This window comes from Delphinapterus leucas, chromosome 17, assembly GCF_059928025.1.
Source record: "Delphinapterus leucas isolate spDelLeu-1000000601 "Yukka" chromosome 17, BTC_Dleu_Yukka2, whole genome shotgun sequence".
Taxonomy (NCBI): domain Eukaryota; kingdom Metazoa; phylum Chordata; class Mammalia; order Artiodactyla; family Monodontidae; genus Delphinapterus; species Delphinapterus leucas.
Window position 1 is genome coordinate 2,515,937 of NC_143145.1, and position 27,333 is coordinate 2,543,269.

General features: G+C 54.0%; 1 protein-coding gene across 2 annotated transcripts in view; it reads left to right on the forward strand.

Moving 5' to 3' along the window:
• The window catches only part of SLC45A4 (solute carrier family 45 member 4), a 71,445-nt gene that overhangs the window by 25,928 nt on the left and 18,184 nt on the right, over positions 1–27,333 (forward strand). For both annotated transcript variants that reach the window (XM_089898665.1, XM_022555215.2), the window contains exon 1: positions 1–14,055. This exon is cut by the window's left edge. In XM_089898665.1, coding sequence (XP_089754791.1) covers positions 13,812–14,055 — 244 coding nt within the window. In that variant the 5' untranslated portion in view covers positions 1–13,811. The remainder of the gene's footprint in view (positions 14,056–27,333) is intronic.

Here is a 27,333-nt window from a genome sequence, read left to right on the forward strand (position 1 = left end):
GCTCAGTGAGTCCACAGGTGGCTTTTCAAACCCGCCACCCCTGCCCCTCCTCTCCCCATCCAACCCTCTCAGGCTGCGTGGTGTTGCAAACCTCTCTCTGCACTGTCTAGGCCATCTGAGATTCATCTTTGTTGTAGAACACTCCTGAATATCATTCCACATATCAAGATCTTATGTGATGTTTGGATGGGGCAACCAGAAAAATCTGTTACCTTTTTTTAAATTAAAAAATAATTTGGGGTTCTGCAGAAGCAATAAGTATAGAGAGATAGAGAGAGAGATAAAATGATGAATCACGCAGAATACCTCTGCATCCATGCCTTAAAAAAAAAAAAAAACTTAATGGGACCATAATGTGTACTTGACTTATAATCTGCTTCTTTCCCCTCCCCGCCCCCCACAAATGAGGTCTTTTATTTGTCACCATTAAAAGTCTGATTTTTTTTTTTTTTTGGCGGTACGCTGGCCTCTCTCCCTTTGCGGAGCACAGGCTCTGGATGCGCAGGCTCAGCGGCCATAGCTCACGGGCCCAGCCGCTTTGCGGCACGTGGCATCTTCCCAGACCGGGGCACGAACCCGTGTCCCCTGCATCGGCAGGCGGACTCTCAACCACTGCGCCACCAGGGAAGCCCCAGAAGTCATTTTTGATGGAGCCAGGACTGTCATGATTAATTGCACAGGTGATAGTACTGCTTACTTTGAGCACTTCAGCTTCCGGGGATCCCAGGAAAGCACTGGTTCTGAATAGCTGACCTTTCCAGGCAGCAGGGGGATTCAGGTACCAAACTGGGTTTCTTCCTCACAGAACATCGGGGGCCTTGCAGGTGAAGGGGTTACCCCTCTCTGTAGAGGAGAGGACAGATTCCGTGAGCTTGCAGTCTGATTGGCGCCATTCGGGAAGCTCCCTCCTGCCCCCTCCCCCTTCGTGGGAGCTGTCCTGTGCGCTCCAGCCGGTTCCCTGAGCTGGGCCGAGGAAGCCACTGCCTTGCCTTCTCCTGTCCCCTGCCTGCAGTGGGCCTGAGGCCCAGCACAGGGGTTCCCCGATGGGGACTGTCCTTGGACCGCGCCTTCTTCTGGGCAAAACCGACTGTAGGTAACCATGAGTCGGTGGGAAGGTTTTTGAAGGGTGTAGAGACTTCACAAGGTCTGCAGTGTGGCTTTAGACCACGTTCTTGGTAGCTCCGCAGTGCCAGTCTGTCTTGTAAATGGTGCAGGCATGACTCATCCCCTCTGTGTGGAGTCCTGACCTTCAGCCACATTCAGGTGTGCAAGGGTCAGGGCGGTGACTGCAGAATGCTGGGTGGTGGTGGTGGCGGTGGTGGTGTTGTTGTTTTAATTTATTTTATTTTTATTTATCTTTGGCTGCATTGGGTCTTTGTTGCTGTGCACAGGCTTTCTCTAGTTGCGACGAGGTGGGGCTATTCATTGCGGTGTGCGGGCTTCTCATTGCAGTGGCTTCTCGTTGCGGAGCGTGGGCTGTAGGTGCATGGGCTTCAGTAATTGTGGCACGCGGGCTCAGTAGTTGTGGCTCGCGGGCTCTAGAGCTCAGGCTCGGTAGTTGTGGCGCATGGGCTTAGTTGCTCCGCGGCATGTGGGATCTTCCCGGACCAGGGCTCGAACCCGTGTCCCCTGCATTGGCAGGCGGATTCTTAACCACTGCACCACCAGGGAAGCCCCTGTTGTTTGTTTTTATGGTCTCAGAGAGTAAGAATGAATTTAACCCCAAACTAAAGCTGTGTATGTTCCCTTCATTCACCAAAATGTTACCTTTTAAAAAAAAACTAGTTTTGATTTTAACATTCCTCAAATATATTTCGTACTTCCTCTTTTTAAAAACATTGACATTTTGTGTTTATGTAATTCACATAATCCCATATTGTTAGACAGTTGAGTTGTCTCCAGTTCTCCTTTTGTAGCACCGCATCCTTTTTTGCCTTAGGGTACACGGAGAGTCTGGAAACTGCTTTGATTTGATATCCCACGTAAGTACCATCAGAAGGGTTCATTACATCTCAGCAGTCTTTAGTGGCATCCCTTAATTCTACCCGTCTTTGAGGTCTATTCTTTTTCCTTTTTGTTTTGGCCGTGCCTTGAGGCTTGCGGGATCTTAGTTCCCCTAGCAGGGATTGAACTCGGGCCCACGGCCGTGAAAGTGCTGAGTCCTAACCACTGGACTGCCAGGGAATTCCTTGTTTTTGATTATATGTGTGTAATGTGAGGAATCTCTCTTTTCATTGTTTAAAAAGTACCATTTGGTTGTTACGAGTAGGCAGCTTGCCTGTCTCTTCCATATCGTGGATGACAGAACCTGCGTTTATTGGTACCTGGCCCTGCGCCTTAGATGAAGTAATGAGAAGTTTGGAGAAATACTTGTCTCTCCTGGAACTGTTGGAAGTGGCTTCCCACTTGGCATTTTAGGTGGACCCTGGAGCTCAGTTTTCGTAGGCTTAGCTGGGGTTCCAGGAGCCGCCCAGTTGAAAAGCATGCTGCTGTTTCCATGGTAGCCAAAGCTTCACTCTGACCCCAGCGGCTTAAACTAGCAAATTGATGCTAGAAGCATTCAGAAGAAGGGGAAGAAAGAAAAACCTCTGGCAGCTTTTTAATTAGAAAACAAAAACCCTCCTACTCACCTGATTGTGCAAATGAAGGAAAACCATATAAAGGTCAGAGGTGAAAAGTTAGGTGAGCGGGTCTTTCTGTATTTTTCTAAGAAGGTAACCATTGCAGAGAATGTCTCCTTTGGGGACAAAGCAGTGCGTCCTTGTCTCAGTGTAATTTCCTCCCACATGAGCTTTCTGGGTGTTGGATGCTAGGCCTCGCTTTCCTTCGCGTGTCGGGAACAGTTTGCTTTAGTAGATTCTGGTGAAGATGGATATTCTGTTCGGGAGGGTGCTTGAGTTCCGTCCTAATGCCGTGCCCTCTCAATTTTAGGAAGTAGGATAGATAGTATGTGCTTTGATAGGGTCCAATATTAAACACGTCTTCTGTCATGTAAGCTGTCACTAGAGTTTGCCGAGTTTGCTTCCACGTGCCTTTCTGCTTATTTTTACCTGATACTGTGCTTTTAGATGGTCCAGAGCGGCAGCTGCCCTGTCCCCGGGGCAGAAGGGCAGGGGCAGCACGGAGTCCTGTATGGTGCTCTCTGTGCTGGCGGGGGTCGGGCAGGGGGCTCCCACACACCTGGCATCGGAGCTGACCGGGGCTCCCCCGAGGTTGTCCGGTGGAGGAGAGCCGAGCCTTCCTTGCTCCTTCTGGACTGGAGTCAGGAAGGGGGGTGCTGGCTCCCCGGTGCTTGTCATGAGCTCCACGCCACTCACCCCCTCGTCCTGCTTGTAGGTTCCTTTCCTAAGAGATGATGCAGTCCTCCATGTCTGGGCAGGGCTGCAACCATGCAGGACCTGCAGCTGTGCCCTGTCCCTGGAGGTCCTAGGAATTCTTGGTAGGAGTTCGTGGCTCTGTTGGCAATTCTGATGTTCCCTTTTTGGATGAGAAAGGGGCTTCTGGAGTTGGGTGTGCTGTCAGAGAAAACCCAAGGCCCTGGGAGTGGAGAGAGTCAACTGCCCGGCATCCTTTCCGTCAGCGCCCTGCCCTTGGCCGGTTGCTTCGCAACTGGAGGGTCATTGTTCTCGGGAGCCTCTTGGTACCCTTCCAGGAGGGCTCTGCCCCTGATGCGCTTCACCGCTCTGGGTGCGCAGCTAGCCCAGGTTCACCCAGCGTGCTGGGCGCACACGGATGGGCTCAGGCGTGCCTGCCAGACCCTCTGCAGGGAGCACCGTGGGCCGAGGCTCTTCCCCTCTGGTTTAGATGTGACCTCACTTGTCCTTTAGGTCTATCTGAGCCCGTGCCTCCCATCCTGCTCTCTGCCCGCCCTCGGGGTCCCAGATGTTGGCCGGGGTGGGGGAATCAGAGGTGGTCCTCCTGCTGCCCTGGGGACCAGGAAGCCCAGGGCTGGCGGAAGCCCTTTTGATGCCTACAGATTACCTCTGAGGAGGCAGGGCCAGCGCAGCCCTCCCAGCTGCTCGGGCACGAGTCTGCTTAGACGTGTTAGATGTGTTGGCTCTACACAGGGCACCGGGAACCCCGACAGGCAGGACGGCGAGGGTTTGGGGTGCGCCACATGTAAACCCCAACGGTGAGAGCCACTGCTCTTGTGTCCTGTCTCATTGAAGACAGTGATTCCTGAAGAATCCCACATAGGCGTGACATTGTGAGATGCTGTGATCTATCTGGGGGTGGGGTGGGGGGGTGACTTTTAACAAATAGTTCTGAAGTAGAGTGTGTATTTTGAAAGTTTACTTAAATTGCAGTGTGCCAGTTTAAAGGCGCATAAAGAACGATCTCTACTATTCATTGGCATTGACACGTTGGCTTCTGCTTCCTATTCAGAAGAGCAATGGATTTTCCTCGAGCTCTGCGATTATCCTGCTCTCCTCTCTAAAGGGGGAGGGATTTCTAAAAGTTGGTTTTTCTTTTTTGAAGGGAGTAGTCATGCTTAGCCTGGTCCTCTGCCTTCCGTGCTTGCGAATTCATGATTATAAAGCCATCCGGGTGCCTGTGCCCACCCAGAGTGACCTGAGCTGCTCCTCGCTTGGCCCGTGGATGGGCGGCCCAGGCCCACTTACCTCCTGCAGGGAGCTCCTTCTCCCTTCCCCGGGGTGCCAGGGTGGGAGAAAGGTTGGGATGCTGGTGTTGGGTGCCCCCCCGGGTCTGATGGCACCTGGAGGCAAAGAGAGGGCCCAGGCCACCTCCAAGGATGCCACGCTGCCAGGACCTTGACAGCCGGGACTGTCTGTCCTGCAGACACACAAGAGGGGCTGAGTCCATGGCTCTGAGAGCTCACAGTGGGTGTGGCGTGTGCCGAGAGCTGCCTTGCAGGGTGCCTTCTGGTTGAAGAGACCGGACCCTGTCCGGGGAGGGACCAGGGTGCAGGGCTGGGCTGTGTAGTCAACAGAAGAGAAGCCCAGGAGAAGCGCGCTGGATGCCTGCAGTGCCCAGGTCTGGGCTGTCTCTGCTCATTGCAGGCTACTCGTGACTTGAGAGGTGCTTTAATTAGACTGACTTGTTACACTGTAGCAATAGTTTCATCCCCTGGCGCCCTGGGGCCCCTTTCCAGATTTCCTTCCATTCAGTCTCTTAATACTGCGAATATTTGACAGACACACATAGGCACGCACAAGAACACACACAGTCACATCCCTCCTCGTCCCCCCGGCCCCAACTTCACAGCAGACTGATGGAAAGGAGCACAAATCAAAAGGGGTGTCAGGTCTGGCGTGCGTCACGTTCGGTTTCTGAAGTGTCCTTGACTAGGTCTTGTGACACAGAACGCTCAAAGCCTGGGTTATGAAGAGTTAAGTCGTAGATCAGCTTTTGGTCATTTCTATCTAGAGGGGCAGTGCGCTGGCCAGCCGGGACCCTTGAGAGCGAAGGGGGCACGGCCGGCGACGTGCCTGCAGCCAGTGGCTCACACTTGGAGCGAGTTGGCCTACAGGTTCTTGGGCCCTTCCCCAGAGTTCTGTTTCGGTGGGGCCCGGTGGAACCCAGGAATCTACTTGTTTCAGACAGATTCAGTGTCTCAGTCCATTTGGCTGCCATAACAGAATACCATAGACGGGGGAAGTCTGTCTTAGGGGGCCTGCTTCCTGGTTCATAGATGTCTCTGGGGTCTCATAAGAGCACTGATCTCATTCACAGGGCTCTGCCCTCATAACCTGGTCACCTCCTGGAGGCCCCGCCTCCTAATCCATCACCTTGGAGGGTAGGGTTTCAACGTGTGTATCTGAGGGGGACACAGACGTTCAGGCCAGAACACACACTAATCCACATGGATGTTGAGCTGTGTGTTAAACATGTCTAGTTTAAGTCTATGTTAATTTTATAATTCTTTAGCCCAAATACGCTAGACTAGAGGCACATTTGAGTGAGTGATCACAGGAAACCAACCTGGGTTTCTGCAAGTGACACACATAATACCTGAGGCAGGTCAATTCGCAACTGGATAATTTCAGGTGTGAGAAAGGGTCCCCAAGTCATGGCACGACCACCCCTTAATGCCTTTCTGGCCAGATGTTTTTGACTGTGTCTTCTGTTTTTCTAATGTAAGGACACAACATTTAAAAAAAATAAACTTTATTTTTTAGAACAGTTTTAGGTCCACAGCAAAATGTAGCATAAAGCACAGAGTTCCTCCTGTAAACCCCCATCCTCAGACACACAGAGCCTCCCCCATTACCAGGTTCCCCCGCCAGCGTGCTGTGTTTGGTAAATGGTCGATCCTCCATCCACACGTCCTCATCCTCGAGAGCCCAGAGTTGACGTTGAGGTCGCTCTTGGTGGTACGTTCCTGGGTTTGGGCACACGTGCAGTGCCGTGTATCTGCCATTAGATAGTGGTAGCTTCACTGCCCTAAACATCTATGCTCTGCTCATTCTTTCCACCCTCATGCCACACACACGGCGGGTGGCAACCACTGATCCTTTTACTGTTTCCGTAGTTTTGCCTTTTCCAGAATGTCATGTAGTCGGAATCCTGTAGCGTGTGGCTTTCTCAGACGGGCTTCTTTCACTTAGTAATGTGCATTTAAGGCTTCTCCGTGGCTTTTCATGGTTTGATGGCTCATTTCTTTTTAGTGCTGGATACTGTTTCATTGATGTATTTATTGATTCACCTACTGCAGGACATCTTGGTTGTTTCCAAGTTTTGGGCATTATGAATAAAGCTGCTCTAAACATCCATGTGCAGGTTTTTGTGTGGACCTAAGTTTTCAGCTCCTTTGGGCGAATACCAAGGAGCAGGATGGCTGGATCGCATGGTAAGAGTGTGTTTAGTTTTGGGAGAAGCTACCAAACTGCCTTCCGAAGTGGCTGCACCTTGTTGCGTTCCCACCAGCAGTGAACGAGGGTTCCTGTTGCTCCACAGCCTCACCAGCGTTCGGTGGTGTCAGTGCTCTGGACTTGGGCCATTCTAACAGGCATAGAATAGTGGTATCTCGTTGTTTTAATTTGCATTTCCCTGATGTCAGATGATATGCAGCATCTTTTCAGGTGCTTATCTGCCATCTCCGTGTCCCCTTTGGTGAGGTGTCTGTTCAGGTCTTTGGCCCATCTTTTTTTGTTTGTTTAAAATGTAAATTTATTTATTTATTTATTTTTGGCTGCGTTGTTGCTGCGTGTGGGCTTTCTCTAGTTGCGGCAAGCGGGGGCTTCTCATCATGGTGGCTTCTTGTTGCGGAGCACAGGCTCTAGGCATGCGGGTTTCAGTAGTTGTAGCACGTGGGCTCAGTAGTTGTGGCTCGTGGGCTCTAGAGCGCAGGCTCAGTAGTTGTGGCGCACCGGCTTAGTTGTCCCGCGGCATGGGGGATCTTAGTTCCCTGACCGGGGATCGAACCCACGTCCCCTGCCTTGGTAGGCAGATTCTTAACCACCGGACCACCAGGGAAGTCCCGAGAGGAAATAACTTTATAAACAAATTTACCAGAATGTTTTTTCCTTCTTGTCAAGGGTACTTCGACCTTGCTTGATTTGATTTTACACCTTTTTAACTCTTGGTCCAAAAGCTGCTCTTCTGTGTGGGGTGCAGCTGTTGGCCCGGCCTCCCCGGCTTCGGTGTCGTCCTAGATTAGTGCTGTGTGCTGCGGAAAGTTAGGGAAGTCAGACGGGCTCCGCTGAGGCTAATAGCTGGCGATGTCTTATGAAGATACCAGCAGTTGTAGTGGATTTTCCGAGGGTAGAGATGCCTGTTTTAAATGGTGCGTGCACAAAACCACCAGGCACCGCGCAGCATGCGCCGCATGTCTCCCGTGACTGGAAGGCTGCACGCACGCCTGCACGTGGGGGCCTGTGAAGGGAACAAACGTGCGTTAACCCCTCTTTGTCCATTTTCCAGCACGTGTGGGTCACTGACCTTCGTTACCGCATTCACACGGAGTATTGTGATTGTCACGTAGCCTCTTCACTGTAACTGAAGCTGGGGTTGCCTGTCAAAAATTATTCTGGGGGCTTCCCTGGTGGCGCAGTGGTTGGGAGTCCGCCTGCCGATGCAGGGGACACGGGTTCGTGCCCCGGTCCGGGAGGATCCCACATGCCGCGGAGCGGCTGGGCCCGTGAGCCATGGCCGCTGAGCCTGCGCGTCCGGAGCCTGTGCTCCGCAACGGGAGAGGCCACAGCAGTGAGAGGCCCACGTACGGCCAAAAAAAAAAAAAAAAAAAAAAAAAAGAAATGATTCTGCAGTTAACTTTCTGATGACGTGACACAGCCACATTTCCACACAGCAAATTGTAGGAAGTCACGTGTTTTGGCACCAGTTACCCTTGAATTAGAAACAGGACAGCAGGGGAAGTTGTTGATGGGAACAGTTGTAGTCTCACTTGTTTCAGTGCACCTGCGAACCATAACCAAATCGCTTTCAGTGACAGCCCGGCAGGCCCTGCGGCAGGCTCCAGGGTGAAACCTGTCTTCGGAGGTCGTCTGGTTTCTTTGAAGAGCAGACACCGGAACAGGTCATAACGCAAACTTCTCCACACTTTTCAGCAGCTCAAGAGGAGGCCCTTAGGAACACACAGCTGCCAGTGCTTTCGGGAAGTAGCAGCTAATCCTCCTCACATTGCTTCAGTCTGTTGTCATTTAGCTTGGGCATGTTTTTTTACATTAGGTGCTTCAGAAGAGAGCATTTTCATGGCTTTAGATATTATATAGTTAACAACACCGGCCTTTGTATGAAATAGCTTCCTTAAAGAAAACAGTTTGCCTGCTGTAAGATTGCTTCACGGCACCATGTCATGAGCAGCGAATCTGGTTTTGTGTGTCCCTTCGGTCCCGTGGGCGTGGTGACACCCTGAGCGCAGGCGTCCTTACTCCGCTCACGCCTTCCTTTTCTTCTTCTCAAAGCTGCCCTCCTTCCCTTTTCTGGCAGAGCAGAGCACTGATGGGGAGGGGCCCTCAAGACAGAGTAAGGGTGGGAAGCTATAAAGGGGAGGCTTTTAGAGCCCAGGAAGGGTGCCCGCATTCCCCCTGGGTCCCTGTCCCCCGCCCCGAGCAGGTGCTGTGCTTAGTTCAGACTGGGCCGGGCGGGGGGGGGGGGGGCGAGTCCAATTCTCCATTCAGGTAAGCGGGGGACTAGATGCATCTTGGTAATGGTTAGATTTGCTGTTAATTTGGCTATAGTCTCCCTTTCCCCCATTTTCACTCAGTTAAAGAACTAGGTTATCAAATTAAAGTATAAAAATCGCTAGCATTCACTAGATGGGAAGGGACTCACGTGGACTTTCCAGGACATTGGAAATGTTCTGTGTCTCCACATAAATTAGTCAAAACTGATTGAATGGTACCTTTTCACCAAGTATAAATTATACCTGAGGAAATGAACAAGCACTCCTCCCCTTCACATATGCAAACCAACCAGTTGGAAAATACAAAGGAAGAGAGAATCCCGTCTACAGTGGCCACAAAAAAGATAAAATAATTAGGAAGAAACTTAACAAGAAATGTGCAAAACTGTAGAAGGAATATTTTGACATCCTCCCGAAAGGCACTGGGGTGGACTTGGATACATAGAGAGACTGCCCTAAGAATGGCAGTTCTCCCTCGGCTAGTTTATAAAATCAGTGGAATCTCACTGAAAATACCAACATCCCCCCTCCGCCCCCCCCCGCCCCCCCCGAGCTAGTCAAGCTCTTAAAGGTCACACACTCATAAAGCTCTTGCAAATAAAAAGGTAGGAGTGAAAAGGAGAGCTCTGGGAAGAGAAGCTACAGAGGGAAGTGGCTCCCCAGACCTCAGGACCTGCTGGCGGCTCTGTCCTTGCATAGTGCCTTGCTGGGTGCGGGCAGACGGGCTCGCGGGACGTAGAGAACAGGGAACGAACCGAGACATATAGACCCACTGCAGACGGAGTCAGTGTGAGATGATAAGGGAGAAATCTCCAAGTGCTGGGAGTGGACTTGTAAATAAATCATGTCGAGACAACCGCACGGCCATTGGGAAAACGGGACACAGCGAGGGTGGAGGGCCCTCCTGCCCTGCAGGCTGAGTTCTTCCCTCTGCCCCCCCCCCCCACCCCCGGCCCGAAACAGCGTCAGGGCAGGATCTGGATGTTGGACGCGCCCCCCAACAGGTCACAGCCCCGCCCCAGCCCTGGGCAGGCTCCCCTTTTGAGAAGACGGTGCTCGTGGCCGGGGTTAAAGTGGGACCCATGGGTATGTCTGGAAGTGCACAGTCCCCGGGCCACCAGACTGGCCAGCAGGACGCCGAGTGTGAAGCAGACTCCGCTGACAGGTTAGGCAGCTGTGCCCGCCCCTGGCTGTGAGGGACCCTGTTCGAAGTCCTGTGAGTGGAGGCGTCCAGCCAGGGGCTCCCTCCCTCTCCCTCCCTCACGTTCTTTCCAGAGGCCACTGTTGGACCATTCTTAGAAATTTAGTGGGAACCCCAAACAGGAGGGACTCGGGTGTGGTGACTTGCTTTGCATTGTAGAGGGGACACGCTTGCACTGACCTGGTGGTCTGTTGGCGTGCGGCTTTCCTAAGGACGCAGGGCCCTTTGCTCCCCAAGGGTTCGGTCTCTACCTCCTTTGCTTTCCCAGTAAATTCAAGACTTCTTGCTTAGCCATCTTTAGCCGATTCCGCAGGCCCTTCAGCAAGTGCAGCCGTAGGCCTGGGGTTGGAACCCAGAGTCTGAACATGATGGAGGCCAGGCGGCTGGCTGTGCTTCCTTTGCAGCCCCTCGCTGGCTCTTACCCACCTTCTCTTTGCAAATAAATACCAGGAAATGCCACCACCTGTGGCCTAGGTGATCGACTGGGAGGGAACAGGTTGCACCTCTTCCTGCTTATACACCTGACCCTAGATGCCACCCGTCCTCCAGGAGCCAGTGCCTTGAGCTCACCTGCGCTTCCTGTTCTGCTTTGAGCAGAGGCTGGTTTAGGAAAACAAAGGGAAGTGAGTTCACTTCAACTCGAAGTGAAGTTGAGTTTGCAGCTTCTGGGCTAGCTGATTGATTCAGAGTGTGATAAGGGTTTCAGCGTTTTTAGGCGAGCCTTTTTCCTGTCTAATAATAACCTTAGGGAACAGCCATGCTCTGCTGTGGAGGCATCCTGGCTGCTGCAGGGCGCTGAGCCCATCCCTGACCTCCGCTCTGAGCCTCAGTAGCAACCCCTCCCCCTAGTCGTGACGACCAAAAACATCTCCAGCCATCACCCAGGGTGGGGTCCCCAAGGGTGCCGGTTGGCCCCGGGTGAGACCCACGGCCTTAAAACAATTTGAGTGCGCTATTACACAGCTTTATTGCCTACCTTTTAGCCGTTGCTGAAACGACTCCTAGCGGAGTTTGCTGTATTTCGGGCCTGAGTCTCAGGACAGACACACAGCGGCACAAGGGGTGAGGGGACAGAACTGAAGGGTTTGATGATTATAACTGAGTCCTCAGCATTTCTGAGAAAACTAGTTGCAGTCGCTGGGCTGGTCAGTCAGTGTAGGTTTTCAAGACACGTCTGGATGTTCTGTCTTCACATGAAAATGACCCCTTACCTAGTGGAAAAAGGCATTTAAAATCACTGACCCTGTTTTGGTGTAAGAGTGACAGGTTGACTCAAGGGAAGGTCCTGAGATTTTTGTCTCAGGATGGGAATCACTCGAAGGGCAGGGGTGGAATGAGAACCGTAGGGTGTTGGCAGGTGTTCATGCTGGGTGTTTTGTTTTCATACTGTTTTGTTTACATTGTATATGTGAGAGAGTTTCATGGTAATGTTTTGTAAAAAGATTGTAGCAGGGTGCCAGTTTGGAAATACTTTTTTTCCCCTCAAATAAATTCATTCATTCATTCATTCATTTATTTATTTTTGGCTGTTTTGGGTCTTTGTTGCTGCGCACTGGCTTTTCTCCAGTTGCGGTGAGCAGGGGCTACTCTTCATTGCGGTGCGTGGGCTTCTCATTGTTGTGGCTTCTCTTGTTGCAGATCACGGGCTCTAGGCACGCGGGCTTCAGTAGTTGTGGCACGTGGGCTCAGTAGTTGTGCCTCACGGGCTCTAGAGCGCAGGCTCAGTGGTTGTGGTGCACGGGCTTGGTTGCTCCGCGGCATGTGGGATCTTCCCGGACCAGGGCTCGAACCCGTGTCCCCTGCATCGGCAGGTGGATTCTTAACCACTGCGCCACTCGGGAATCCCGGAAATGCTGTTTTAATCCAGATACTGATTATACAGTAGAGAGGACATTTGTAAACGTGAGAGAAATCTCAGGTGTGAAGGCTGCAGTTTGGAATTGTCATTAAACTTGGGGCCTAAGAAGCAAATATGTAGGTAGGATCACTTGGACCTGTGATTCCCTGGGAAGTTTGGGCTGAAGGAAAGAGAGCATGAGGAGACCCCAGCGTGGTGGAGTAGTGAAGCTGGGGTTCCGGAGCCCCAGGGTAGCAGCTCAGCGGTGCCAGCAGTCAGGCCGGGGACCCGCCATCACTTCCAGGGCTCCCTGAGGAGGGCACTCGGCGAAGCCCACCCCTTGATTTCTGGTCCTTTCTGGGGAGAAGGGGAGAAGGAATTAAGGTCATCTTGGGTTAAGTGAATATTAACCAGAAATATTTTTATTTAAAACGATGGTTGAAAATTTTCGGTAAGACCTCAGCTACCGATCTACCTTAATGTAAAATCACATTTTCTGTGATTTCACCTCGGGTTGAACGGAAGGCCATGTGCAGAAGAGCAAGGCTGTTACTGCATCCATGCTCTGGCCTTGCACAGGGCAGGTGGTTGCTTTCCTAAAACCTTTCTAAGGGGACATTTCTAGTTAGGTTCTCGGCAATCCACACTTGGTAGTGGTGTGTTCATCCAGGTAGAGACAGCGTCACAAAGCTGGGTCATAGGTACCGGGATGGTGGAAACATAGGATTGAGGGACGGGTTCCAGGGCCCCGTGGAATGTCCTGTGCGGGTGGGGGTCCTCAGGCCCCTCAACGTGGTGTTCAGTGTTCGGCACATGTTGCGTGTATGTTTTTTCCCGGAGAGGCACTCTTTCATTTCATTAGCAAAAGGCTTCATAACAAACAGGTCAAGGACCACGGCTGTAGACGGCCCACAACAGGAATCCAGCACCTCAGGGTGGACTCTGAGCCTCCCATGTGCCCCTTCCCTGGGCGGGGTCCCCGCACCCAGCGGGCTGTCACTGCCGAGGAGCTCTCTTTCTGTTTCCCTTTCTCCCTTTGTTGTCCCATCTCTATCCTCCCCCCATGATTGAGTCCATGCAGGAAAATGTTGTTCTTCTAAAAACTGGGTTTTGTTTTCTCCGCAGATGACCTAGGGTAAGGACCAGTGAACGGAGGCCCATGGTCTCCGAGAGGCTGAGGACCAGCCCCTCGAGCAGGGCGCCCGGATCCTGCGTTGGGAGGCCCTGAGGCCCCGTCTGACCGGGCAGGGCTTTTCCTCTCTTGCAGATCAACCAGTCCCTCGATGGGGAGCGACGGCGGCCTACCTCTGTGTGTCACCTGCCCACCTCTCTGTAGCAAGGAAAGGAGCTTCAGCACTTCTTCAGTAATGATGATGAAACTGGTATTAACTGAATGGCATTTATGGATTTTTAACTCTAATTCACAGTAAACCAGCAAGCCATATGTTGAATCCAACCAAAAATCGTTCTATTCTGCTGCGTGTCTCATCCGATTATGAGAAGTTTCGAGATACCTGTTTGTACAAAGAGGAATATAAGTATTATTACTTGCTGGAGGAACACACTGAAGCAGAAAGAGAAGACGTCTTAATTTATCCTTAAAGATATATGATAGAATTATTTATATAGATAGAGTAAATATATATATATATATTTTTTTGGTGGTAATGAAAATGGCTCCGCAGAATGCCGACTCAGAATCTCTGCAAGTTCAGGAGTTGCCGGTGCCCCTGCCGGACCTGCAGAAGCCGGGGAGCGCGGAGGCGGAGACGCACGACGAGACCGTCAGCGAGGGGTCCATAGACCGCATCCCCGTGCGCCTGTGGGTGATGCACGGGGCTGTGATGTTTGGCAGGGAGTTCTGTTACGCCATGGAGACGGCGCTGGTCACGCCGATCCTGCTGCAGATCGGTAAGTGCCGCCTGGGCTTCCACGGGGTCCTGGCCCCGGGCCTCACACGCCCGTGAGTGTCGGCACACGGAGCACCGCACGCTGGCTGACGGCTGTCCCCGGTCTCCTGTCCCTTCAGCCTCCTCCGATGGGCTTTCCCCGTGTCCCCTGGCGGGGGTGGGGTGGGGTGGGGGGGATGTCCTCGGATGCTCTCGTGGAGTCAGAGGTCCCAGCCAGCTGGTGGCTGGGCGTTCGGGAGTGTGTGGCGTTCCCAAGCTCTGGCCCAGCGCGTGCCCACCTCCCCCGAGGTGCCTCCAGACGCGGCCACCAGCTGGGTAAGCCCTTGAACCCTGCTGCCTCTCACTCGTTCGTAAAGTGAGGTCAGTCGCAGACCAGCCCGGGTTGTTGGGCAGGAGACATGCCCGCGCTCAGAATAGGGCCTGGCTGAAGAAGACACCAAAGAATGCTGTGTGTGTTTGTTTGTTTTGTTTTACTCTCATCATATTGTTGTTATTATCGACTTAAATCTGAGTTTACTGTGGACTTTAGGTGGCTGAGTGATGGATATTTCCAGAAATACTCGGATTCTCAGAGTTTGCACTCAGGTTAGCATTACTAAGCCTGGTATATGAAAACGCTGACATCCCTTCCAAATTACCACCGGGGGTGCCTTAGGCCCTAAAAATGTGGCCAGGTATTTAATTTTCCCCGTTGTCTAAGAAAGTTTTAAAATCTGTAATTTTCCAACTGGATAAGGGGCCAAACTATTTAGAAGCATGTTTCATTCTAGAATTCCACATGTGTCTAGTAAAATATTTAAACAATCTATTTATTTTGGCTGTTACAGGAAAGTTTCTCTGAACATGGTAAAATGTTTCTTGTTCAGAGAGCACAAGCTAAGGCCCAGCGTGGTGCAGATCAGTTAGAGAAGCATGCGGCCCCTTCAGTTATGAACAGGCCCCCTGGCGTCAGGGTGCTCTGCAGGCAGATGCGCTTGGGCATTTCACAGCACAGCAGGTGCCGTACCTGTCTTGTCAGGCACGTTAATAAAGGAGCAGGCTCGTCACTCTTAGTGTTTAGGTTGCTGTGTTTCAACATGTTTTCCCTTTGGCATCCCCGGTGTTTTATTTTTCATCTTTAAAAATAAGAGGCCTGGGCTTCCCTGGTGGCGCAGTGGTTGGGAGTCCGCCTGCCGATGCAGGGGGCACGGGTTCGTGCCCCGGTCCGGGAGGATCCCACATGCCTCGGAGCGGCTGGGCCCGTGGGCCATGGCTGCTGGGCTGGCACGTCCGGAGCCTGTGCTCCGCAGTGGGAGAGGCCACAGCAGTGAGAGGCCCGCGTACCGCAAAAAAAAGAAAAAAAAAAAAAAAAAATAGGCCTGAGAAAGTGGCCCGGATGAGTTAAGAACCTTTTCTGGAGAGTTGGGGGTGGTGGAGTGTGCACCACGTGGGCCACTCTTTGTTCTTTCATCCGTGTGTCGATCACCTCTCATTTACCCTGCTCACCTTCCTCGGGTGCCCACATGTGCCAGGCCACTGGGGGTGGATAGGGCGCCATGTCTGTCCCCGTGCAGCTTAGTCCTCGTGCTGGAGGTGGGGGAGTGACCCGCCTTTGCTGAGAGGAGAAGAGCTGGGGTGAGATGCCGGCCCCCAGAGGTTGCGGCACCCCCTCCCGGGCGGGCTGGGGAGGCCTCTCAGGGTGGGCGGCTCCAGAGTGGCAGTGAGGCGAGAGGCTTGGAGACCACCTTTGTGGCCAGACCTCAGGATGGGGTACATCCGGTGGCAGTTAATCTTACCAAGCATTTATTTTGTCCCTTTGATGTGCAGCAATGTGGGTTCGTGGGTTGAGGCCTTAACGAAAGCAGTGTGGCTAAGCTCATGTGGTCAGAGTCAGGCACCATTATTTAACTTCTAGATCATCTCACCATGGTTATGGTGACAAATACAGAATTCAGAACCTCTGATTACTGAGAAATAAGTTGGTACAATTGGTAGAGATTTGGGAGCTCTTATTTCCACATTTCCTTGGTGATAAGTTATGTGTATTATGGCTCAAAACCCTGGAACCAGCACAGCTCCTTGGAACTTTCACACTTTACAGGTTGTGAGTCTCAATTTCCACACAACTTAATTTCATTGTTTGGTTTTGAGCATTTCATGTATTACATGAGACTTGTATCTATTTTAGGTATTCCAGGGTAATACGTATTATGTATTTTACTATATGATACGTAGGCTAGACATTAAATGTAGCTTTTGAAAGTCGCAGGTACGTCTGTTCCATATAAACATCCAGAAATGGTGATGGAAAGAGCGAGGATTGTCATCACAGGTGGCCGTGACAAACTGACCCAAAGGGGATGAAGGTGACCCTTGTCATTGACCCTAAACACTGCATAGGTCATGGTCATGGGCAGAGCAGGACTGTGGACAGAGGCTGTTTGCACAGGTTAAAGGAATGCTGCTTAATGAGAGTTGTTCCTAGATGGGCTTAGATTGCAAACAGACAACAGATGGCCAGTGTATTTCTCAGGGTTGTACTTTCGTTATACTCTTAGGGGCAACATAGTATTCAGAATTTTCTGATCTGAGTCAGAGCTTTTTAAAGTTGTCTGTCACACCCAGAGGTGTGGTGTTTATTACTGGATTTTGTATATTAATAATTATTAAAGCTGAAACAGTATTCTCCCACTCCGCGTGGACAGTTTGATCCCCTTGATAGACAGTTGTCTGCAGTTGGAACCAACACCACAGTTAAGACCAGGGATATTTTCGTTGTCCCAGGAGGCTCCCTAGTGGCCCCTCACGTCAGTCCACCTTGACCCCCAGTCACCACCCGCCCGCCTCTGTCATACATAGTTCTGCCCTTTGTGCAGTTCATGTAAACAGCATCACACAGTCCGTGGCCTGGCTTCTGCAGTGCTTTTGTGGTTGAGCCGTCCATCCTGCTGCGCCCACTACTAGCCCACTGAGTGGACCCCCCCCCCCTTTGCTCTATTCATTCACCAGCTGAGGGGCAGGTGGATTGCTTCCATTTGGGAGCTGTTTCAAACAAAGCTGCTCTGAGCATTACCTGCAAGGCTGTGTGTGGACCTGTGTTTCATCTCTCATGAGTAGAGACCTCGGAGTGGGCGGCTGGCCGTACGGTAAGTGCCAGGGTTACTTTCTAAGAGAAGACCGTTCCCTCCAGCCTCCACATACTTCACGGCCTTTGTGTTTCCCTAATGGATGCTGACTCTCAGCAGCTTTCCGTGTGCTTCGTGGGCATTCGTGTATCTTAGATGAGGTGCGTGTTCACGTTTTTTGCTGATATTTCAGTCAGGTTGTTTGTCGTCTTAATGAGTTGTGAGAGTTCTTTATTAAAGAGTCCTTTATCAGATACGACGCCCTTGGGCGTCTAGTTCTGTCCGAGGGATGATCCTGTCTTGCACGTCGCTTCTGCGGTGAGTGGCGGTTTAGATGTGATGACGCGCAGCCCGTCCCCGGGCCAGGCTCTTGTGGTCAGTGTGTGCGTGTCCTCTGCCCCCGGGGAGGCTCCGAGCAGCGCCCGCAGCGCCGTCGTCCCGTCACTGTTCCTGCAGGTCCCCACCCTGCCCTGCCCCCTTTAAGGGCAGATTCAGATGGGCTCACCTAGTGGCCCGTGCCCAGGGGAGGCTCACTGTGTGTGTGTGTGTGGAAGGAAAGAACGAGTGACGTGCCTTAGATGCCAGACGTGTCCACGTGGCCTCGTCAAAGCCCGGACTCCTGGTTTCCTCGGTCCCGGACGGCCTGCCCCGACCCAGGCACATGAGGCCTCTGGACCTGCTGGTGTGTAGGACACAGAAGGCCTGTGGGGAACTAGGGAACACTAGGGTCAGTGCCCACCCCAAACGGAGCTAATATGCATTGCCTCTCGTTCCAATTGCGTGTGTTTGCCCTTTAAGCGGATGTGGCCAGCCTCCGTTAGAGATGCGCAACCACTCAGATGAGGACACACATAAATACTATGGAGACAGCGTTAGTCACCATCCCACGTGAGGAAGCAGAGGCTGGGAGGGCTGGTCCACCTGCCTCGGGGGAGCCCACCAGGGGAAAGTCGGGTGTGTTTAAACCTTGAAGTGTCTGGCCCGTGTTTCAGCTTCAGCATCCTGGCAGTGGAAGCTGTAGGTTTCACTGTGTGTTACAGAGCTTTCTGGTTTGTGGTCTCACGGCCATCCGCGAATAGAGCAGGTGGGCTGCGCGGTGAGCAGAGCTGAGGGAAGTCAGTGGTTTCAGCTTAAATCCCCAGCCCTCGGCCTGGCCCCTCCCTCCATCTGCATTTCAAGTCCGCTGTGTTGAGGACCAGGGGAGTCACAGGCTGGGAGATGGTCCACCCCACAGCGGCCCGGCGGGAGGATGGATAGGGGCGGGGAGTGGTCGCCGCAAGGTGGTGCTCGGAGGATACACGGAGTGCGCAGGCCCCGGGAATCATGACTGGTTCCCATGTGCTTCTGTTGTCCCCAGCGGGCACCGAGGTGGGGAGCTCATCCCCTCCCTGCTGGCTCCACTTCACGGGGGAGACACTGAATTCTGAGTCCTCCTCCGGGAGGTGAAGCACACACCCTAATCGGGAGGGAACAGAGCCCCACGTGGTCTTGGTTCTGAGACCATGGAGATCCTGACAGCTTTGGGTCCTGGGCCCCATCAGGGGGGCGCCAGGGTGCGCCTCACCCGCCAGCAGGTTCCCTTCCCCTGCTTCTGGGAAGGTCCTGCCACATCCCCCCTGCGTGGTTCTTCCCAGTGGCGGGCGTCCCAGCCCGTGGCCGCCCATCTCAAGTCGTCTGGGATTCACTTGGTAATTTTGTGGCATACCTGAAGGGTAGTGGCTTTGTTAGAATCTGTATTTTCTATTTGGTTGGAATAATTCTTTTCATAATTGAGTGTGTCGCTGGAATCGAAACGGCTCCTTCCGAAGGTCGGCGGCCTTGCCCGGGCGTGTGTGGGTGCTTCAGGAGCCCGTCTCATGGCGGCCGCTTTGAAACCCCACCATCTCTTCCCAGGTTTCCATCGCCTGGCGTTGAGGATGACAGCTGGAATCCGTATTTAGGTTAGAGTTAACTTCCGTGGTCCGTCTGTGAGCTCAGACCGTGGTGGTGGGGTAGGTACCGGGGAGCCAGCCTCAGCCACACGCCTGGGCTCTGCACACGCCCTTGGAGGAGGCCAGGCCATTCCTCTTTCCAGCGGTTCCGGGGGGCCAGGGCAGGAGCAACCCCACTGATGACAGGTCAGAAAACCTAAACTGGGCCGAGCAGCTTGTTACCTGGGGCACCCAGCACCCAGGGAGCTCCACAGGTGACAAACCAGGTAACTTCATTCTCATGAGATGGTTCTTTTGCCAAACCAATATCAATTCCTGGTTCCTGACACGGTGCAGTGTGGTGGCTCCTCTTGTGGCGGAGCACGGGCTCTAGGTGTGCAGGCTTCAGTAGTTGTGGCACGTGGGCCCAGTAGTTGTGGCATGCGGGCTCTAGAGTGCAGGCTCAGTGGTTGTGGCTCACGGGCTTAGTTGCTCCACGGCATGTGGGAGCTTCCCGGACCAGGGCTCGAACCCGTGTCCCCTGCATTGGCAGGCGGATTCTAACCACTGTGCCGCCAGGGAGGCCCGTAAGTGCAGTTTAAATTGGAACACTGTAAACCGTTTGTGTTTGCTGGCCCCTGGCGTGAAGTGTGTGCCCCGCCACCAAGGACACCGCAGCACTCTTGGCCTCGTCCACACCAAGGCTTTTGTCCGGCCAGTTTGGGGCCTGAATTGAGGGCCCCTGATTCCAAGTGAGCACCTCTTGTGCCGGAGCCTCTGGACCGGCAGCAGTGCTACCCCTCAGTGCTAGAAGGCGATGCTGCGTTGCTGGGCTGTGGAGGACAGAAAGGCCCATGTGACAGCAGAGGAGGAGGTGAGTGTGACGCCAGGACAGCCCTCCCTCCCTGGTCCTATTGGCCGAGACCTCTGGTTGGCCACAGCATGGGAGGAACGCCCACCTCTCGTGGGAGACACTGCAGGCCAGCAGTCCCATGACTGCTGTCCCGTGAGCTCGGGAAGAAAACGGAGCAGGCCCAGTGCAGCCACCGTGGTTCTACATCGTCCCTCGCAGGGGAGGGTGCCTTTAAAAACATCAGTTCTGGGCTTCCCTGGTGGCGCAGTGGTTGAGAGTCCGCCTGCCGATGCAGGGGACACGGGTTCGTGCCCCGGTCTGGGAAGATCCCGCATGCCGCGGAGCGGCTGGGCCCGTGAGCCATGGCCGCTGAGCCTGCGCGTCCGGAGCCTGTGCTCTGCAACGGGAGAGGCCACAACAGTGAGAGGCCCGCGTACCGCAAGAAGACCCCCAAAAAACAAAAAAAACAACTTCAGTTCTGCTTTCTTGAATATACAGCATTTTCACCAAGTTCAGCAGTCACGGTAGTGAGACTGCCGCCCCTCCTGCCCTGCAGCACCTGGTGCTGCCCCTGCAGGCAGCCGGTTTCGTGCGCCTTCATCAGGAGGTTCCCACACGTGTGACACACGCGACAAGCCCCCAGCAGCAGCAGAGCATCCAGGGCAGGTAGAGAGCCCAGGTCCAGGTCAGAGCAGAAAGCCCGTGGCTTTCTCTTCAGGCCGAAGCTGTGTGGCAGCCCCCGGGGCGGGGAGGGGGGGGGGCGCCTTGGCTCCGCCCTCGCAGGAGGCTTCCCGCTGACCTCCGGGCTGACCTTGGGGCTGGCCACAGGTGCCTTCAGCATCACCGTCATCTCTCCCGCTTCCTGACAGGCCACGTCTGTTAACACACTGGATTCCCACCATTCGTCAAACACTGCAGCTTTAGGAGGGGCCTGTAAAAATATGTTATGTTCTTAGGCTTCAGGCTCAAAGCGTCAGATAAAGGAGGTCAGAGGGGCACCTATAAAAACTGCTGTTTTGTTAGTGTCGAGGGGGTTCTGGTAAGACCCACAAACCTGAGGCGAGGAAGAGGGTGAAGGTGTGGCATGCTGGGGGCTGGGGGCCCAGAGGCCCCAGCAGGCATAGCAGCATCCGTGCCTGCTTCCTGCAGGGCCTGTGGTCTGAGGGCAAGGGAGGGGCTTCCCAGGAGCTCCTGCAGACCAGCTCCTGCTGCATGCCTGGCAGTGGAGGTAGGTGCCCGTCATTTGCATGCCGTGTGTGTGCATGTGTATAATGTGTGCGCGCGTGTGCACATATTAATGTGTGTGTGCGTGCGCATGGGTATAATGTGCGCGCGCGTGCGCATGGGTATAATGTGCGCGCGCGTGCGCATGGGTATAATGTGCGCGCGCGTGCGCATGGGTATAATGTGCGCGCGCGTGCGCATGGGTATAATGTGTGCGTGTGCATGGGTATAATGTGCGCGCGCGTGTGCATGGGTATAATGTGTGCGTGCGCATGGGTATAATGTGCGCGCGCGTGTGCATGGGTATAATGTGTGCGTGTGCATGGGTATAATGTGCGCGTGCGTGTGCATGGGTATAATGTGTGCGTGTGCATGGGTATAATGTGTGCGCGTGCGCATGGGTATAATGTGTGCGTGTGCATGGGTATAATGTGTGCGCGCGCGCATGGGTATAATGTGTGCGCGCGTGTGCATGGGTATAATGTGTGCGCGCGTGTGCACATATTAATGTGTGTGTGCCCTCAGGTGCAGCTGATGGATCTGGCCTCAGAGTTGGGATCAAGTGGGAGCGTGGGGTCCCCTCTGAGAGTCTGGGAACAGCCTGCCCAGAGCCCTGAGCAGACCTCGCTGAGGGGCAGGCGCCCTCCTGGGCTGACCCAGTCTGTTCCCAGACAGCCTTTTCCCTTGGGAAGCAGACCCCCGCCCGTTGTTTCCTTCTTGGTTCAGGAAGTGTCCTGGAGGGAAAAGGAGAGTCATAGAGGAATGTCCTGTGGTCTCTCAGTTGACAGCGTCGGGGGTGCCGTGTGGCCTGGGAGTGACCGAGTGGTTTGTAGGGTTATTTGTGCGGAAGGCTAGGTTTAGTCTTGTCTGCCTCATTCAGGAGGAGTGAAACTTTGTTCATTCCGTATATGTCTATTTTTCTTCATAAAACACTTTTCCACTTTGTGTCCTAGCTTAATGTGAATCAAGATTCCTACCCAACTTGAACCTCACCTCCTCTTCCTGTGGGAAAAACCTACCCTTTAAAAGCGCGCCTTAAAGAAAACATTCGAAGTTTAAGTGCCTTAAGTGCTGTAGTCATTTTCCTCCACTCCCCGGATTGCTGAGGGAAACTGACAGCGAGGCCCGCGCTGCTGCAGCAGGGTGGGAACGTGACCCGGGGGCAGCCCCGCTGAATCACCGCCGCATCAACACCCTTCTGTAATCCAGGCCCCTGCCCCCTCACGCCACCCTGAGTTGGAGGTTACAGCCCAGCCCGCCCAGTGCCTTCTTGTGCTGTTGACTCAGGCTGGCATTCAAAATCCACAGGGCAGCGCCCGGGAACACAAGTCTGTGGTGAGAATTGAGCGATGCAGGTTCATATGCTGTATCCCAAGTGAAAACGCATGTCCCCTGCGGCCTCCTTGAGTGAGCACGATGTTGCCCACAGGTGACCTGTTGCGAGTTAACCTTTTGCATGATACATCTAACGTGGACCTTCCAACAGGTGTGCTTTATACTCTGCAGCACTTCTGCAGCTCAGATGTGCCCACCGCCTTCCTAGGAATCCCCTCAGTGTCTAATGACGCCCCAGGGCCTTCTGCAGGTGGCACTCTTGGTTGGTCTTTCTGTTTTGTAAAAGGAGATCTAGCACCTCACTGCCCTCAGTTTCCTTTGTGCCACAAGAATTCCTAAGGCATACCTTTCTGGTCACCTGGCACTCCTGTTTTTTTTTATTTTTTTACATCTTTATTGGAGTATAATTGCTTTACAATGGTGTGTTAGTTTCTGCTTTATAACCAAGTGAATCAGCTATATATATACACACCTGGCACTCCTTGATTTCACGAAGCTGCGTCACTTACGGGCTATTTTCAGAGAATCGGGCCACCATGTCGCCTGAAAGAGGGACAACTCAAGGAGTCTGGAGGCCTCGTACCAGAAGGCCCGGGAAATGGGCAAGTGGTCCAGGCGCGAGTGGTGGTTCTGGGGACCAGAACCCAGGGGAAGGACACAGCGCCCAGCTTGTAACTGTGTTTGCTTTCGTTGCCCAAGCCGAGGCGATGCCCACAGGCCTCCAGAGGCTTTCAGGCTGCCGGCCCATGCCTGGGACATGTGAGGACCCTCGCTGTCACAGCGGGCAGCGGGTCCTGAGGCGTCTGGTTCTGGGCCCGTCCTCCGTGCCACCGCTGTTCAGTGCGTGGGAACCTCCCCTGTGTGGGGGTTCGGTCCTGGGCTGAGAACAGCTCAGAGTCTTTGAGTTTGCATTCTGCGTTGATGCTTCCAGTTTTCATTTTCAGCGAAAACCGGACCAGGCTTGGCCATCCTCCTTCAGGTGGTGGAGGGTTTCTTTGTTGTGCTTCTTACCCAACAGTTCTTCTCGCATCGCTGGAAACTGATGCTGTCCAGTCCTGGAGAATGTTATCAGAAGGCCCTCTGGGGATGGGTTCCCCCGGACCTGCCCGCCCTGCGTGGCGCTTGGCTCACCCTGAGGCTTATACTGGGTTGCCCGTCTGCAGGCCCGAGGGTAGGGGCAGGTCTGCTCTGCTCCCCAGGGTCCCCTGCTGTTGGGAGACGGTGCTCAGGCTACTCCCGTTGGGACTTGGGGGACGATTGTCCAGCAGTCGGTCCTTCCCTGTGGAGAGAGCACTGGGCTCAGTCCTCGTCGTCCCCCTGCCCCCCCGAGTGCCATCTAGCGAGGGGGCAGGTGCCGCCCACAGGGCTGGAGGATGGGCCTTGAAAGGCTTTCAGTCTAAGTGAAACAGTACAGACGCAAAAGGACAAAGGCTGTGTGATCCCACTCCCATGAGGCCCCGCATGTAGAATGTGGGCCCTGGGGGAGGGGCACGGGGAGTGAGTGAACGGGGGCAGAGTTTCAGTCCTGGGGGGACAGTGGGGATGTCCCTATCACTGAACCCAGCGCCCACACGTGGTGAGAGTGGTAACTTTTACGTGATGTATATTTTACCCCCATTTTTTAAATGTGAAAGAAACTTGGATGGGCCTTACAGAATATCTGACTGAAAACTGGATTTCCTGCTGACGAGAGACTAAGGAAGCCTGAAGGGTGACACATGGCCCAGGCTGGGAGGTGGCAGACTGCCCGCTCTCTCAGTGGACGAGAGTTCCAGACATACGTGTGTGTCCGTGCCTGGGAGCCCTGACGTGACCGCCCACCCAGGCCGGGGGACCCTCGCAGTGCCCCCCAGAGCACAGGCAGCATGCCGGGGGGACCCATAAATAGGCAGGGGTTTGTCAAAGTCTCCTGAATTTTGACTGAGGTGATTGAAAACCTGTTGTGCAGGGCTGTTTTGTTTGCGTTGGGAAGTCTGGATTTCCTTGTGTTTCAGATCATTGTATTTTAGAAACAATGAAATGTCAGCTGCAGTCGTTTTTCCCAAGGAGCTCTGTGCCTGTTGTTCTTCCATCAAACGCTTACTGAGCACCTACCTGCCAGGTGCCGGGCGTGGTGCCAGGTGCCGGTGGGGGGGGGGGGGAGGGGGACGGTGCGGGAGCAGCCTGAGGCTTCTGCTTCAGGTGGAGCCGCGTGCACGTAGGGGTCCGTGTGGGGTTGCCGGCGCCCTCATGCCAGCGATCGAAGGGCCCCAGGTCAGGGAAGACCTGGAGGGAGGTCATCTAGGCTAGCTGGCGCCGAGGCTGTGCCTGGTGCTCACGGGGCCTGGGGTCAAGATTGTGATTCATGGTCTGGAGAGGAAGAGTAGGAAGGGCAGTCAGAATACAGGTCACTGCCCGCTCTGTCAAAGGGGAGCATGCGGACAACAGGAACAGAACAGGAGGCAACTCCCGGGCACAGAAAGGGGGCGGGGGATGGGGAAGCTGTGTGGAGGATGTGGCCCTGGGCCTCCTGGTTGCGAAGAGTAATAAGTAGGGGGTCAGTTAGCGAAGGTGAGTTGGCACATTCCAGGCCGCGGCATGGCAGGGAGGGGCGTAGAGGGAAGTGCGGCGTGTTGGGGAAGCTGTGACTAAGTCTGCGTGGCACGAGCTTGGTGCAGAGTCGTTTGAGGGAGCTCTGGCCCCTGGTGGGCCAGATCCTAGGAGGCCTTCTGTGCCACTCCAAGGAGGCGATTTACAGAGAAACCCGAGCGGTTCTGCCCTTGGCCAGTACTGCACACACGAGCAGCGGCAAAGCAAGAATGGTTGTTAGAAGTCTTTTTTTAAAAAAAATTATTTATTTATGTTTTGGCTGCATTGGGTCTTTGTTGCTGTGCGCGGCTTTCTCTAGTTGCGGCGAGCAGGGTCTACTCTTCGTTGTGGTGCACGGGCTTCTCGTTGCGGAGCACGGGCTCTAGGCGCACAGGGTTCAGTAGTTGTGGCTCGTGGGCTCTAGAGCACAGGCTCAGTAGTTGTGTACGGGCTCAGTTGATCCGCAGCAGGTGGGATCTTCCCGGACCAGGGCTTGAACCCATGTCCCCTGCATCGGCAGGCAGATTCTTAACCACTGCACCACCAGGTAGGTCCTACTCTTTGCTCTTAAAAGCAACCCGTATAGAATGTGTCCACCAGCAAAATATTTCCCAGATGATGGTAATTTTGTCATTAAAAAACCAGCTATTTAAATCTTACACGAAATACATACACATATATCAATAAATTATGTAAATCGTATATAGATGAATCATTTGTCTTGGGGTAAGTGTAGGTTGTCTGCCCCCCATTTAAGTGGAGAGAGGATGTGGGGCGTATCCTGATGGAAGCATCACAGAGAGAAATCGAAGGACTGCCACCATCATGTTGAACTGGGGGTGATTGTTAGTACTTCATCTGCACATCCGCAGCGGAGGTGTATGTAGCACGCAGTGCAAAATGGGCAGAAACTGAAAGCGTTTAAGCCTCAGTTTGAGGCGGTCAGGGCTGGGCACCTGCGTGCTGTGCTGTTGAGTGCGGCTGGAAGAGCCCTGCCCCTGGGCCCGCACAAGGTCAGCACAGCCAAGGGCCAGGCCACAGGCTCCGCTCAGGAGGGGCGGGGGCAGCGAGCCTAGCGAGAGGGTGTGAGCCTTCATCAGTTTCAACCAAATTATTTATGTCCTTAAAGTCCCTCTAGACTTACACACCCTGCACTTTGCTGTCATTTCACAGCACGATTAGCGGGTGTCGCTGCCTGCTTTGATGGCAGGTCTCTGGGCCCAGCAGCAGCTCCGCAGGGCCACTCGCTCTTCCTCAGCCGGGAGCCTGACTCTGCCCCCTCTCGCTGCCGCCCTGCATTGCAGGCCTGGCCGAAGGCCTTTGGTCCCCGGGTCCTCCCCACAGTCTCCGGATTATGAATAAGTCCTCATTTTCTTCACCGTTTTCCGGGCTAGACTGTGACAGCAAAGCAGGGTTTGACCACAGCCAGACCGGAAATGCAGTCTGTGTAGACCCAGCCACCACCTGGGTTTGAAGCGCTTTTCCAGGCACCAGCCGCACCAGCCGGGCCCCCTGTAATCCGACACTCATGACTTATAAATGGGGCCTGTCGTGCCTCTCATGAATTTTAGTCATCCCACCTAATTGAAGAGCAGGGTAGGTGTCTCGCGCTGTTGGTTTCGCGTGGGGTGGTCGCCAGTGGTGTGGCCTGGGGCAGGGTGGGCCAGGCCCAGCCCTTGCAGGTTGTCTGCGTCTCTTGGCCCGCGTGTTCCACCTTCCCTGGCGGTGAGGCCACACGTGCGGGGGCACTGCAGCCCCTGTCCTCGGGGAGGGCAGGCCAGCTTTAAGGGGAGGACACCCACTTTCACAGCAGGTTCCGAGGTTGCCACGCAGGACAGCACTGCAGGCCAGGGCACGGAAGCCCCGAGAGCCCGGCTGCCGGGAAGAAGGCTCAGAGCCGAGCCTGGACGGGGAGCCAGACTGCAACCGCTGGCTTTCCCACATCACCAGCTCTGGGGCCCTGCCGCGCTGCAGTATGGCAAGGCCGTGGCCGTGCAGAGGAGAAAGTTCTGGAGGCAAGCTGTCTAGGACCAGGGGAAGGGTGGAGCTGGCACACTCCCTGACCACCCCTGGAACCCTTTTCTGGTGGGCGGGGTGGAGGGATGCTCTAAGTGCTAACAGAAGGGCAATGTCGAAACGGGCTCGTGAATAAGGCTCCCACGCTGGCCCAGGGATGTGGCCTGTCATCCGTCAGTCCTCCCCAGGGTCCTGGACAAGGCCGTCTGTGCCGAGGGAGCTGGGTCTCAGGAAGGGAGGTGGCTTGCCCAGGGGTCCATGGCCAGAAA